The sequence below is a fragment of the Capra hircus genome, chromosome 29, assembly GCF_001704415.2.
Source record: "Capra hircus breed San Clemente chromosome 29, ASM170441v1, whole genome shotgun sequence".
NCBI lineage: Eukaryota > Metazoa > Chordata > Mammalia > Artiodactyla > Bovidae > Capra > Capra hircus.
The window spans coordinates 37,896,617-37,911,399 of record NC_030836.1 but is presented as its reverse complement, the minus strand read 5'-3'; the positions used below and the strand labels follow the sequence as shown (position 1 = coordinate 37,911,399).

At 44.4% G+C, this 14,783-nt stretch overlaps 1 protein-coding gene across 1 annotated transcript; it reads left to right on the top strand.

Moving 5' to 3' along the window:
- LOC108634229 (pregnancy-associated glycoprotein 1-like) lies at positions 4,824-14,447 on the top strand. Its single transcript, XM_018043234.1, has 9 exons — positions 4,824-4,912; positions 5,971-6,121; positions 7,102-7,219; positions 7,319-7,437; positions 8,623-8,816; positions 9,739-9,855; positions 12,296-12,437; positions 12,526-12,624; positions 14,298-14,447. The coding sequence occupies exons 1-9, from the start codon at positions 4,860-4,862 to the stop codon at positions 14,445-14,447; spliced, it is 1,143 nt and encodes a 380-aa protein (XP_017898723.1). The 5' UTR covers positions 4,824-4,859.

The window sequence follows — 14,783 nt, the reverse complement described above, 5'->3', positions numbered from 1 at the left end:
AGAATATCCAAGGTCTATTTGGAGCATCAAAGTGGGAACACATCCCCTGCATCCAGGCTAGTCTCAGAACCCGACTTCGCTCAGCCAGTGGTTCCCTGAGGAAACAAAAGGCACATATCCAGAAGGCTGAGAAGAGAATGCTTCTCGCTCTGAATGCAGGTTCATGTTACCCAGTCAGCCAAGGATCTGTCCTGTGTGAATGAGGAGTGGGAACTCTGAGGATCTGAGTTGGGAGTAAGTCAGTCACCACATGCATGACGCCCTCCTAGGGTCACTACAGCTGGAGCTCTCCCACTGTGCCTGGAACCCAGAAGAAACAGCCCTGAGCATTGCTTTCCTGCTGCTCCATGGAGGCAGGTCTGCTGATAAAATTGGAACCAGACTTGAGGGGCAACTGGAAAGAAACTTCCACTCTGGTGCTTGCAGACATCTGAGAGCTACCCAGAAGTGAATGCAATGGAGTTTTCTCTCATCTTTCCCTTTTTGGAAGTCTCCTAGCCTGGGAACCAGAATTCCTGGGTCCCAAGTCTTCACTAACTTACCCACAGCTAAGGTGAGTCATACACCCCAAGGTTCAGTTTCCCATTTTTTGGATAAGGGAGGCTGCACATGCTCCAGAACACTTGTTCCAGAATAAGACTCAATGCCAATCAGTGGACAAGTGGCTCAGAGGTGGCTCTTGCTGAGGATGATGAGGTTGCCTCTGCTGGGTAGGGGGATGTAACTGCCTGGTGATGTTCATGGGTCCTGGTCTCAGGACTGATAGTTGTAAACCGCTTGGCACACAGCTGCTGTGCCAATGGGGACTTTAGAGGCCTTTCCACTGGAACTTACTATCATCTGGGTTCTGTGGGATGAGATAAGGTAGTTATAAGTTAGAAGTTACCAATGGGGAAGCTTGTATATTCCTCAGCAGAAACCCAAATTAGGGTGATGAATCATCTCTCCAAGAAAACTATATGCCAGGAATCTTAGACAAATTTTGTAGTATTTTAAATACAATTTAAAGTCAGTCATCTTTTGGATGACCTGCCATTTGCTTTCTGGCTTGGGATGATACTCACAGTCAGAGTGGAATCAAAGGGCCTCTGGGGGATGCTGGCCCTCTCCCTGTGACACATTAGGAGTGAGTACAGCTGTCTCCCCTCCACATCTGGAGCAGGAATTCCAGCAGGAAAGACGTGACCTCCAAGTTTAAACAGAAGACTCAAGAAGGTCTGGCCCTCTGGTAGGCACTATTCTTTCCCCAGTGCTTCTTCCTTCCCTCCTGTGTCCTGTGCAAGCTGCCCACCTCCTGGTTACTGGGTTCTGAATTCCTCCTCCCTTCACTTGTAGATATCTAGGCAGTCTCACTTGTGGCTCCCTCCCTACCCAGGCCCAATCCCTCACCTGCAGATCACCCTAAAGGAGGGAAAATCAAGACGGGTCTTTCCATTTCATTCTTCCTAAAAATGTCCACATCCCTTCTGCTTCCAGACCCTGTCCTGAGTTATCAATATCTCCACCTAGATGACTGAGTTTAGGAGAGGAATGGAGATGCAGATTGGGGGTGGGGGTGGTAAGGTTGATAGCTGTGGGGGACAGTTTTCAGATGACAAGAGATGAGTTGGGGTAAGGAGCATGTGGTCCTCCAACCACTCATTCATTTGGGACCTGCCTAAATCTGTATTGTTGAGCTCCTCAGGGTATCACTAAGACAGAACCTTCAAAATGGACTTTCCATAATCCTCTTACTGCAAAACAATTTCAAACAAAACAAATATAAGAAAGAAGAGTGTCATGAACCCTATATTTCATCAATAGGCATCAATAACTACAAAACTAACCTCTTAGTCCCACTGGTTTTCATAGACCGGAGACTATGCAACATCAAGTTGGTGGCCAATTGAGTTCCCAGCAAAGACATTCTTGACTTGCACAAGTCTTTCTCTTCTTGCTATGCTCTCACATGTGGTGGTTGAATGGAAGGAAGAAGAGGGAGAATAAGAGAGAAAAAGAAGGAGAGGCTAATCCCATCATGAGGGACCACCATCAAAATCCCATGTCAACAGGGTACCTGCCAAAGTCCCTACTTCCTAATACCATCACACTGGCAGTCAAGAGTGGACATAATTCAATCCATAGCATAGCATAGCAGCTTTCTATTTTTAAATCAAGACAGACCATCATTTTATTCTCTCTGTTTTAATGCTTATTCATTTCCCTTGAAGTATTTTAGGGACAAGATGAACATTTCACCAAATGTACATAATGAGTATTTGCGGTAGAATGATAGGATATGAAAAAAATGCTCTTTTGTTCCCCCCAAAATGAACATTTTATATCCAGTCCATGTGTAAATTTCCCTGATGCTCAAAAAGCAAATGTCCTTTCACAGTTTATTGAACGAATGTAATCACATGTTGTACTTGGTTGTTCTCATTTAGGACTAAATAAATGTTCCTCTCCCAACTTTAATGCCATTTGTTTGTTCAGAAACAGGAGGAAGCAGGTTGGTTTGTCTTACAGAATGCCGCACTATTGGTTTTAGAGCAGGAGTCCACAATACCAGCACAGTGGGTCAGGACCAGTACCAGTCCTTGGTCTATTAGGAACCAGACCTCCACAGAAGGGGATGAGCTGCAGGCCAGTGAGTGAGGCTTCATCTGTATTATAGCTGCTCCCCGTCACTCTCTCATCACCCCCAGAAGGGGGAGTCTGGCTTGTTTTCCTGGAACTGTTTGTAGTTACATAACCTATGTTTAATAGAAAAAAAATAGTAGCTTAAATATTAATGATTATTTTCCTTTCTCAGTGCTCAGAATGGTGAGTTGGTGTCCTAGCAGTCTATCATACTGACAAATTTGATGTTTTCTATTAACTTTTGGACACATTCACCCAGCTTAAAATTCAGTATGAAAAAACTAAGATCATGGGATCCAGCACCATCCTTCATGGCAAATAGAAGGAGAAGAAGTGGAAGCACTGACAGATTTCTTCATTTTAGCCTCTAAAACCACTGTGGATGGTGCCTGCAGCCATGAAATCAGAAGACATTAACTTCTTGGCAGGAAAGTTATGAGAAACATATGCAGTTTGTTGAGAAGCAGAAAAATCATCCTGCGCAACAAACTGGTAGATGTTTGGCCTATTCATTTGGATTCCTAAACATTCTGCCAAGTCCCCACTGGTCTTTGAAGTCCCTCACTTTTCTGGTCCTTCACGATTCCAAAGATTATTTTGTGCATTTCTTTACCCAGTCCTGAAATCAGCCATCTCTTTAAGATCGTCTGATGGAAAATGTATTTAGAAGCTACACGTTAGACCTCAGAATAGTCACTGTCATCAAGTTGTCACTGCTTCTAGGCTTTACAGTGGTCGGAGGTGGAAGTACACATTTTCCTTAAAATTAAAATAAAAAGGTATACAGTTAGTTGGTACAAACTTATGCTTTCAGTTCAAGATTTAAGATGGCAGGGTTTGAATTAAACTTCTTTATGTTATGTGTGAACCTCTTTTTCTAGCCGCTGAAAGGCTTACATCAAAACATTAGTTTTAATTATCGTCTTGCTTTTACCTGTTAACATACATGCGATTCTGTCACAATAACAGAAACAATACAAGGAACAATAAGCTCATGTCCATCGACTTGGTGATGCTATCCAAACATCTCTTCATCTGTCTTCCGCTTCTCCTCTTGCCTTCAATCTTTCCTAATATCAGGCTCTTTTCCATTGAGTCAGCATGTTTACTATTCATTGAGTCTCTCTAAAAATCAACCAACATGAATTCAATCCTTCTCTGTCCCCAGTGCACTCCCAACTCTAGGGCAGAAACAAAAAACTGCAGAGACTGAAGGCTGATTCCAGCACATCGCTGTGGAGATTATGGTCCCACTTTTTTTTCGGGAAAATAAAATTAGTTGCTAACATTAAAATAAGTATATTTTACGTAAATATCCAAAATTCCGATTCTCTTCAAAACATGGCCAACTGGCCTGCTTTCCAGAATAGGTGAAGTGGAGGAAAGGCTGCTCCCAGAGGTTAGGCCTGTACTGCCTAGATTCCAACAATGCCACCTAGTCCTAGTATCATATCTCCTGCCTCCTGGGGCCATGACTTTGTGAGAACTAGACTTCTAGCTCTCTTAAGATAAAGACTACTTTTGTCTTGATCAACTTTGACTTTGAAGCCTTTAACCCAGAACCGAGCACAGTTCTTCCTTGTACAGTTGTTGGATGATAGAAAATATCTTGTGGATGCATATGACATTTCTTCCAATACTGAAACCATGCAATTGAAGTACTGCTCTGCCCTAAATCTTTGATGTAGCCTGGCATCATAGGTGCCCCTGATGTTTGCCATTAGACCCACTACCTAAAGCCAGTTGTATATCCCTGGGCTGTCCCTGACGTCTTCACTTTGCTATTTGACATCTCATATCCTAGCAATCTCCTCTTCAACGAAGACAGCAATGCATATCTCAAGAAGTGGCTAGGGAGATGACATGAAACCACACCTGTCGAGCATGGCCCCAAATACCCATTTTCATGATGTTGTTAGCAGTTTTTTTTCCTCCAAGAAGGCAAGGTTTTCCATCTTCTTAGATATCCATGTAGATCAGTTTGATTTTCCAGCCAAGATTCAAGGAAGAGATTACACTTCAATTATCTGTATTCTGAAAAGCTTCAAAGTCCATTCATCAAGGACACTGATATAGGTAAAGTTTTTAATTGAGACCTTTGTATTTTTTTCAGATCTTTTAGTGGCCTGAAGGGGAAAACTAGAGTAGGTCAGAGCATATATAACTAGGGGCTCCTTGGTCACCACTACATGCTAAGAACCCAAACTTCCCTGACTACTTGGAGCTGGGAAAGAATCATGAAGTGGCTTGTGCTCCTCGGGCTGGTGGCCTTCTCAGAGTGCATAGTCAAGTAAGTATGGAGACTGTATGTTACATTATATTCCTTTCTCAGATTTTTTCTTTTCATCTGATTATTCTTCCAACCATCAGGTTTAGAAGGGAAAGGAATATTATGGTAAGAGTCTTAAAGTTCAACTCTGACTTATTGTTAAGTAACTTGCTATAGGAACTGTGGATTCCAAGATCTTGGTATAGATTTGGGTTGCACAGATCTTGGGGTCCAGTCATGTCATGACCTGTTGAAAATACAACTCCTTGCTACTGTTCAGTACACAGTCTATGCAGATGTTGATGTGGTCCTGTGGAATAGCACTTTTCTACATTTTGTTCAACATGTCCTCTTTTTACCCTGTCTATTTCAGTGTATATATGCCCATGTCTGCATCTCTGTATCACTGTCATTTATCTCTCCATCTCTTTGGAAGTCACTGGGAATGGATTTCTATTTGTGTTGTTTGCTTTTAATTTTTCATTTAACTCTTCCTTCCTTCTCAAGCCTCTGAATTTCCCTTACTTGTTCCCGATATCTTGGACTCTTCTCTCAACTCTCTCTTCTCTTTCAATTTGGAAAAAGATACACTCTCTTATATCTAACAAGCAGTGTTACCACAGCCAACTCAGAAACCTCTTGCATTTCAAATTGCTCCCTTGTAAAAGAGAATAAGAGTCCTCCTTCCTTGAGGTCCTTTGAGAAGGAATGAGTGGGATGGCAACAGCAATGCTAATGGCTGTCATTGTTGACACTTCCTATTTATCAGGTACCTTATATCCGTCACTTCACTTATACCCAAGATATTCTATTTGAAGGGTTTGTACTGTTACATTCCACCAATTTACCGAAGGGGACACTGAAACACCACATGTTCATATGGCTTACCCAATACGCAGAAAAGAACCTGTATACAAATATATGTCTTTGCCATAGTATATGCATAAAATTCTGATAATAATGTGCCTCATAAAAATGATTAGAAAACACACAGGGCCATTACAATGACAGTTATACATTAACACTGACAGCTAATTGTGGCATCTTGTTTGTTTTCTTTGTCAAATGCTCGGTGAAAGAATACCTCTAAGGAGAGTGAAGACCATGAGAAAAACCCTCAGTGGAAAAAACATGCTGAAAAATTTCCTGAAGGAGCATGCTTACAGACTGTCCCAGATTTCTTTTCGTGGCTCAAATCTAACTATTCACCCACTGAGAAACATCAGAAATGTGAGTATTTTGGAAGGATGATGCTCCACAGCGCCCCCTGGTACTCTAGCTTAGCATGGGGCTCATCTGGAGGTGCCAAGTGGGATGTTGGGGTTGGGGTTCCTGCAGGAGGCAGAGACACTGGAAAACTGGGACCCCAACCAGAGGAGAAGGCACTCTCATCCTCAACTGTTGGTCTTTGTGACTGGACCTGGCAACTACCAGGTGGCAGGTAAACATCCATTTCTGTGTCAAACATGTGTCATTAGTTTGAGAGTGATTGTTCCTTCTGAACTAAGTGAGCACCTCAGTTACAGTTGAAGAGTGAACCATCACTGATCAAACTGCAGAACCAACTGCAAAGCAATTGTGAATCCCCAGGTAGAGGAATTCAGTTTCCACAGATGTAAGAATGACAGCAGGAAAAAGTTACTGAACCTGTATTATGTGTATGATCATAAGAATCTAACACAGTGCTTACTGTTTTTAGATTAGAAAAAGGCTTATTTTGTCTTCAAAAATGCCCATGCCAGCCTGAGAGATAGGCAAAGAGTAAATACATGTCAAATGAAAGGCTCACCTGTGTGGTGTTGATTGGATGTGGTCTGAGTATAGAGGGAGTGGTGGGGGTTGATCAAGAAGGATCTCCTGGAAAAGGGGATGCTAAGGATTGGTTTGAAGAGAGACTACATAGCATCTCAGATGAAGGAACCAGGACTTCCCTGAGTGTCCAGCGGTCCCGGAGGCCCACTGGTTATGCCTCTGGGCTTCCCATGCAGGAGATACCACTTCAATGCTTGGTCATAGAGTCAATATCCTGCATAAAATGTAGCACAGGAAAATAATATATCAAATTCAGATACCTCTGTGACCAAAGTCTGTGAGCTGCACGGTGCTTAGAAAGTGGTCTCAAGAGATATGTGACACCCAGAGGGAGGCATCAGTGTGGGAATAGAGGGTAGCCAGATCTGCACTAACCCCCTCCCTCCTTCTCCCTGTAGTTGGTCTACATGGGTAACATCACCATTGGAACACCCCCTCAGGAATTCCAGGTTGTCTTTGACACAGGCTCATCTGACTTGTGGGTGCCCTCTGACTTTTGCACCAGTCCAGCCTGTTGTGAGTAGAGAAACCCTCTACCTGGACCGTCCTTCACTTGCGCTGCCACCTTGTTTTCCACCCGTGGCACCTGATGACACTCATCTCTTGTATCTGCAGCTACAAAGATTATGTTCAGACATCTTCAGTCTTCCACCTTCCGGCCTACCAATAAGACCTTCAGGATCGCCTATGAATCTGGGAGAATGAAAGGAGTTGTTGCTTGTGACACAGTTCGGGTAACAGTGTAAAAAATGCTGAGTCAGGACTGCATATAAGGGGACCACTGCTTGCAAAACATGCAGGACCATCTGGCAGGACACTTCCTAGTCTAACTCCAATAGATATTGGCCATCTTATCCACAGGATTATGTCTCTGGGGTGGCAGTGCCCATGGTGACACATGAGCAAACAAATTAGCTAACCCAGAGAGTGGCTTGCGGTGTGGACTTGTAGCTTTTATGCCCATGAGCAGTTCAAGGTTCATTTAGCTGGGAGTGAAAAGGGATAAAAGCACCCACTTTTATATTAACAGACTGTTCCCGCCACTTTCCGCTGACAACAGGTTTAATTCTGCAACAACCCTGCACAGCAGTTAGTCTGATTAGCTCATGAGACATATGAGGAAACTGAGGTCCAGACAGCAAGGGAGCACACATGTGGTAAATGGTGGAGTTAGGTTGACTTTTCAGGACTGAAGTTGCTGTGGGGTGTTTGGGGACAGGATAAAACTGATCTGGGGACCCTGGGGCCAGTCAAGGGCTTCAGGTGTCCAGAGTGGGAAACTGGAGGCCTGACAAGTCAAGGGACCTGATAAATGAGTTCTCACTCAAGAGGACCCTTGAGAGTCTAATAAACCTATGGCTTGTCACCCCCAAAATACTTGAGTAGTTCCCCTCTCTTTCTTTCTGTCTCATACACACTCACAGAAATATACGTACATCCCCAAAAATGAATTCCCCAGGCAGTAATTTCATAGAACCCTGCAAGCAAGATTGTGTTTTCGGCTTCTGTCATCCTGGACAGATGTAGAATCCACAGTAGTTAAAGAGAATTCAGTACATTCCTGTAATTAGGTCCTGTAATGATGCCAAAGAGAAGGCTATCTTGCTCTCGATTGTGTTGTCCATAAGGTGGTACCAATGGGACCTGGCCTTACTCTTGGTTACCCCACCTGTACAGAAACCACAAGGCAAATTTGACTCACTCAAGTGGTGTTTTTCAGAGGGGCAGATGTTTTAAAACTCACAGTCTCTCTCAAATGGAACCCAAGTTCCCCTTCCATCTTGCTCTAACCATCTGCGGGCAACCAAAGACAGAGCCCAGCCTCAATTCTTCTCTAAGGATCTAATGGCAATGCACCCCAGCCCAGTCCTAGCCCCACTTCACATATCTGTAAGTGGGAACACTCTTCTCTCTCACAGATTGGGGACCTTGTAAGTACTGACCAGCCGTTCGGTCTAAGAGTGGCAGAATACGGGTTTGGGCACTGGAGATTTGATGGCATCTTGGGCTTGAACTACCCCAACCTATCCCGCTCAGGGGCCATCCCCATCTTTGACAAGCTGAAGAATGAAGGTGCCATTTCTGAGCCTGTTTTTGCCTTCTACTTGAGCAAGTAAGTCTGAGATGGACAATTGCTTTTTCCAAGTTAGCTGTAAGATGCTTTCAGTTGCACAAGAATTATGGAATACTTTAAAAATAAGTATTCTGAGAGTAATATAACCAAGGGTAACTATGGCCCCAGGGCCCTACCTGGCTTTAGCACTGGCTTTTATATATAAAATAATTTTGGAACACAACCCTACTCCTGGGCTAAAGACCAGTAACTTGGTGTAGCTGGGTGAGTTATGAGGGAGGCTAATGGAAGGCAACAGGAAACAAGCTGGAGGAAAAAGCAATACAATTTGCTTATGAATTTCATAAGTAAGGAAGGAGAAGGATGGTGGATATCTTTCCTTCCTCACTGGCACTTCACTGGGAGCCCTGGATGAGCTCCCCAATTTGTGGAGCCAGTGAGAAATGAAAGTGTGTGACACAAAAGTGTGGGACGCCTTGTTCAAGAAAAATTAGGCATTTCAAAACAGGGAGAGCAGAGGTGGGGTCCTTTCTGAGTGTGGGGCCCTTTGGACATTGGAGGTCACAGGCCAGTAGAGCCAACTCTGGGTGACCTGAACCCATACCCTTAGAACTCCCAGGCCTTGATTTTCTTGAAAAATGACAATGTGGACATGGGGTAAGCCAAATACTTCAGCACCATGCCCTCTGAGGGTGTCTGAGCACTCAGGTCGCTGGAGGTCCAGGGCTTCTTCAGAAGACATAGTGGGTGGAGCTCAGACAAGTGATTCGGCTTCTAACCTCCTTTGTGCCGCTCATGAGACAGTAACAGACCTCACTCTGGATCTCTATCTCTCCTAGACACTATTTCTGCATATGTACATGGGGACATTATTAGGGCCTTGATGGGTGGACAAGCACAACTCTCAGACAGTGCTGTTGTTGCTGTCCTCTAAGGATCCCATCCTCATTTCTCTCTACAGAGACAAGCAGGAGGGCAGTGTGGTGATGTTTGGTGGGGTGGACCACAGCTACTACAAGGGAGAGCTCAACTGGGTACCATTGATTCGAGCAGGCGACTGGAGTGTACACATGGACCGGTAAGCCTCTCCTCTGAGGGTCAGCCCAAGTGATGCTCCCGCTAATGTACATGGACACAGGCAGACACACACAAATGCATTCTCAGACACACAGTCACACAGACATATACTCCACCCACAACGACACAGACAGACACTTGGAAACATACAAGCAGACACATATAAACCTACACAGATACATATGAAAGTATGCATAGCTACTCAGAGACACACAAGCACTCACAGAGACACATACAAACACACATAAAAACAAAGACACAAGCACATAGATACACAAACAACCTATGGGGTCATAATGCCCAGGCCTTCTGAGGAAGGCTCTGACCAGGGTCCTAAAAGGGTCCAGAGAGATCTGCGCAGCTGGGAGACGGCTGCACCCACTGCCCTTTGAGGTGGGGAGCGTGGTTAGAAGACTCTACAGTTTGGTGAACAGAGGATCATGGAGAATTTCACCAGCCTGAACAGAGTTACGATAAGATGACCAACTGTCCAGGGCTACCAATATAGGAAGTTCTCAGTACAGATAAATGTCATTTTAAAAACAAAGACAGTCCTGAGAAAATGGGGAAAACTGGTCTTTTTAGGGAACAGCTACCCAGCAGTGGAGAGAGGTTGCCTGCAGTCTTAAGACGTGAAAGCAACTAAAAAAAAGACCCCCCAAGTTTTGGGCACACAGTGTAACAGGCGCTATTACAGAGAATCAGGAAGGTGGGATCCAGGAGTGACCTGAGGACAAGAGGCATAATTGATAGGATTCTGTGTGATACCCTCATGTAAAATCTGACCTTTCTTTGGATTTTCTGTGGGCTAGTCATTTATTTCCTGGCCAAGGTTTCAGGGTCTGAGCTGGTTGTAGTAGCAGTGCTGGGAGACACCCTCTCCCAGAGGAGCCCCTTTCTCCCCATACTGTAGGAATCTGCTGCCCCTGCAAATCTCCATCTTCACTCTGTGTGCAACCCGTTATTTGTTCCCCACCAGATACAGCTCTTTTGAGGGTTCTTATTGTTTTCTCAGTCTTCATTCACTCATTGAACTGATAAGCATTGGGTATCCACTGTGTGTCAGGCACTTTAGGGAGGCAATGAAAGGTTGTTTTTGAATCATGCAAAGACGCCGGAATTCTTGGCCCTGAAGGAGAAGAATTCAATCCGGGGCCATAGACGAGGCTTGATCACTCAGAGCATTTGTGTAATAAAGTTTTATTAAAGTATAAAATAGATAGAGAAAGCTTCTGACATAGGCATCAGAAGGGGGCAGAAAGAGTGCCCCGCTGCTAGTCTTCACCTGGATGTTGCATAGTCACTAGCATTCTGTTAGTGAAAGAAAGGAATGTCTTAAAACTCAGAATGGCACCAGGCCCCTCACCTATAAGATGCATTTTGGGATAATCTTAGCACCAAATAGTTCATCCTGGACCATAAAATGATTAACTTGAATCTTGAAGAAGGGCAGATCACCATACAAATAGTTTCATTTACATAGATTACGGGAACAATATCTGAGTAAAACATGCTGGCTTGTCAAGTAGGTTCTGAGCCAAAAGGCAGAACCAACTTGAAGACAGAGTTTGGGGCAAATGTATAGTACATTAGCACAGCTTAAGATAAACTTTTCCATAAGAAAATGCATTGATTATCTCTAGGTTTGAGAATAGTTAACCTCAGGTGAAACCGGGTGTCATTATGGCAACACAGTATATTAAGAGAAAACTCCTTTTAAATTTCTATAGAGAAGGAAAAAAAATATCGCTAGTTTGTTTCCTCCTGCCCCTTAAGAGAGATAAAATTGCCTGACACTTGCAGGCTACTTCCTCCGTTTGGAGACCCCTGGCCTTCCGCCTGTTACCCTCTCAATAAGAAGAATAAAACTCTCCCTAACATCTAAGAAGGCAGATGTACATGAAGTGACTCACCCACATAGTGAATTGTGACTTTGGTACATGCTAGACATGAGGAGGAGAAGGTAATGGCAACCCACTAAAGTACTTTGCCTGGAAAATCCTAGGGACAGCAGAGCCTGGTGGGCTGCTCTCTATGAGGTCACACAGAGTTGGACACGACTGAAGTGAATTAGCAGCAGCAGCAGTAGCAGCAGTCATGAGGAAGGGTCTACAGAGAGTGACCAAGACAGGAGATTGATAAACACCTGGGGAAAGACTTCCCAAAAACAATACAATTAAGCGGGAATCTGGAAGATGAGAAGAAATTTGCTAGTCAAAGTGGAGTGGAGTCTTCTAGGAAGGAAGACCAACTTGTGTCAAGGTACAAAAGATCCTGGTGTATTCAACTACTACATTTGAGGATGTCAGGAAAGTGTTATGTCGAGAGCAGAGGAAAAGAGGGAAAGATACGAGGGACTGTTTAGGAGACAGTCGGGAAGGGGGCAACTCTGGGGAAACTCAGAGTGACCTTGATGCTCTCTTTCTTCCATTGTCTCTCAGCATCATCAAGAAAAGAGAGGTTATTGCTTGTTCTGATGGCTGCTCGGCCCTTGTGGACACTGGGACAACACTTATCCAAGGCCCAGGAAGACTAGTCAATAAAATACAGAAGCTGATTGGCAACAAGCTTCGGGGTTCCAAGGTGAAGGGTTTTGCCCCAGGGTCACTCCCAGTCTCCACACACAAGGATCACCATACTCAACCTCTCACTCTCTCTCTCTCTCTAACAGCATTACGTTTCATGTTCTGTGGTCAATACCCTGCCCTCTATTATCTTCACCATCAATGGCATCAACTACCCAGTGCCAGCTCAAGCTTACATCCTCAAGGTGAGGGGAAAATACAGACGGTTGGTTCTCAAACTGGAGTTGACAGGAACCCTCGGGCTGCTGCTGGGAGGAGGGCGCCCTCTGGAGGCCATGTCAAACCATTGCAGAACCTGCTGAGCCCTTTGGCTGGGCCTGTGCCTCCCACAAATCCAATCACTTGAGAGAAAAGGGCTGTGTGGGACAGCGATCTTCCTGAAAAAGTGTGGAGAGGCCACACCATATGGAATAGTGGGAGTCAGGGAGAGGGGAATACTAACGTCCTCAGTCCTCAAAGAGCTTCAATTCAATCTGAACCCTTAGGTGCATGAATATGAAATTCAGCTCTAGCAGTCCCTGAAATAGGCCATGTTACAAGGAGAATGGCTGGGGACAGTCCCAGTGTGATGTCCCAGCATAAGTTAACAGTCTGCCTTCCCTTCTCAAGATTTTTCTGGTCTGGATGATAAAGCCTAGTCCTCACCTGCATCTTCCCCTTGCTCTGGACAGGTGCCTCCTTTGTCAATTGGGATAGCCAACCTCTCTGTCGGGAGGTTGGATAATAATGTTTATAAAGGGTGCACAGTGACTGCTCAGCCCCAGCACAGGGTGTAGGCTTCCTGTCAGCTCCCTGCGAGAGTTCATAGCAGGCTGATGGACTCAAAGAAGGCTTTGAGGAAGAGAGGGAATTTCAGGAATTCTAAAATGACAAACTCATTGAGCCATTTTGAGGGTTGCTTGGTTCTAGGCAAAAGTGCACTGGATTCTATGCAAATGTCATCTCAAGGTGGTCTGCACTAAGGCACTGGGGACTTACTAGGGCTGATGAGGGCTACAGACTGACCAGTGGGGATGGGGAACCAGAGTACCTTACCCACACAAGCCTGGAGTGGCCAAAGAGGGTGAGTGTGGGCCAAAGGAGGCTTCTCAGAGTTTCTGAGTTAAGTGTTCAAGAACATGTTGTGGGCACTGCTCTATTTAAAATGGATAACCAACATCGAGGTACTTTGTAACAGAAGGAACTCCACTCAGTTATATGACAGCCTGGATGGGAGGGGTATCTTTGGGACCAGGATACCCGGATACACACGGTTGAGTCCCTCTACTGTCCACCTGAAACTCAGAATATTGTTAATCAGCTATACTCCAATACAAAATAAAGTTTTTTTTAATAAAGTATGGTTGTGGGGATTCAGGAGGAGAATCAGCATTCTCTGCAGAGTAAACAAGGAGCAGGAGTCAGAAGGAAGAAACAGGGAGTGAGGGAACTATGGACACATTTGTTCTTTTCTAAATTATTTTGAAGAGTGGATAATCTTCAGTGTTGCGTTAAGTTCTACTAAACAACAATGTGACTCAGTATACACATAAAATATATATTTTTTCTTATTCTTTTTCATGTGGTTTATCACTGAATATTGAATATATGCCTGACATTCTACAATAGGACTTTGTTGTTTTTCGTTCCTCTGTTTCCCCACTCCCAGTCCTTCACTCACCACACGCTTCCTCATGGCAACCTCACGTCTTGGCCCTTTTTGGTTTTGGATGAACTCTCATATACCCTGCTGCTGAGAAAACCCCTTGATACTTACTAAAAGAGGGAAATAAAACAAATAATTTTGCTAGGTATGGGTATTGGGGGGAGTCACCGGTAAGGGCTCAAGCTGACTGGTGTGTGTCTCTGACTTCCCCAGGATTCTAGAGGCTACTGCTATTCTGCCTTTAAAGAGAAAAGAGTGAGGGGATCTACAGAGAGCTGGTTACTCAGTGACGTCTTTCTGAGGCTGTATTTCTCGGTCTTTGATCGAGGAAATGACAGGATTGGCCTGGCACCGTCAGTGTAATTGCTTGGAGTGCTTCAGGAATCAGTAAGGCCTCTCCTAACACTCACTCACACTAGGGCAGTCCTGCCCAGAATGCTGATGAACTGTATTTGGTGGTCTGTATACCCTATGCTCAGTAAAGAATAAAGTTTCACTCTTACTGGTGCTGAAACAAATGTTGACTCCGTTTGTGTCTGGATGTGAAGGATCTAGAGCCAAATCTGAATCAAAATTGAGAGGAGCCCTACTCTAACTGGCTTCAAGGAAACAGGAGACTAACTGAAATGATTCTGGGAATCCAGGATACAAGAATCAGAGCAAATACAAAGATCTCAGTGGCTGGAACCAAGAAATCAG

Excerpts from the sequence above, each read along its gene's own strand:
- LOC108634229 (XM_018043234.1), top strand. The coding sequence starts at position 4,860 with ATGAAGTGGCTTGTGCTCCTCGGGCTGGTGGCCTTCTCAGAGTGCATA. Across the intron at positions 6,122-7,101 it reads CACTGAGAAACATCAGAAAT|TTGGTCTACATGGGTAACAT; the intron begins GTGAGTATTTTG and ends TTCTCCCTGTAG. Across the intron at positions 12,438-12,525 it reads ACAAGCTTCGGGGTTCCAAG|CATTACGTTTCATGTTCTGT; the intron begins GTGAAGGGTTTT and ends TCTCTCTAACAG.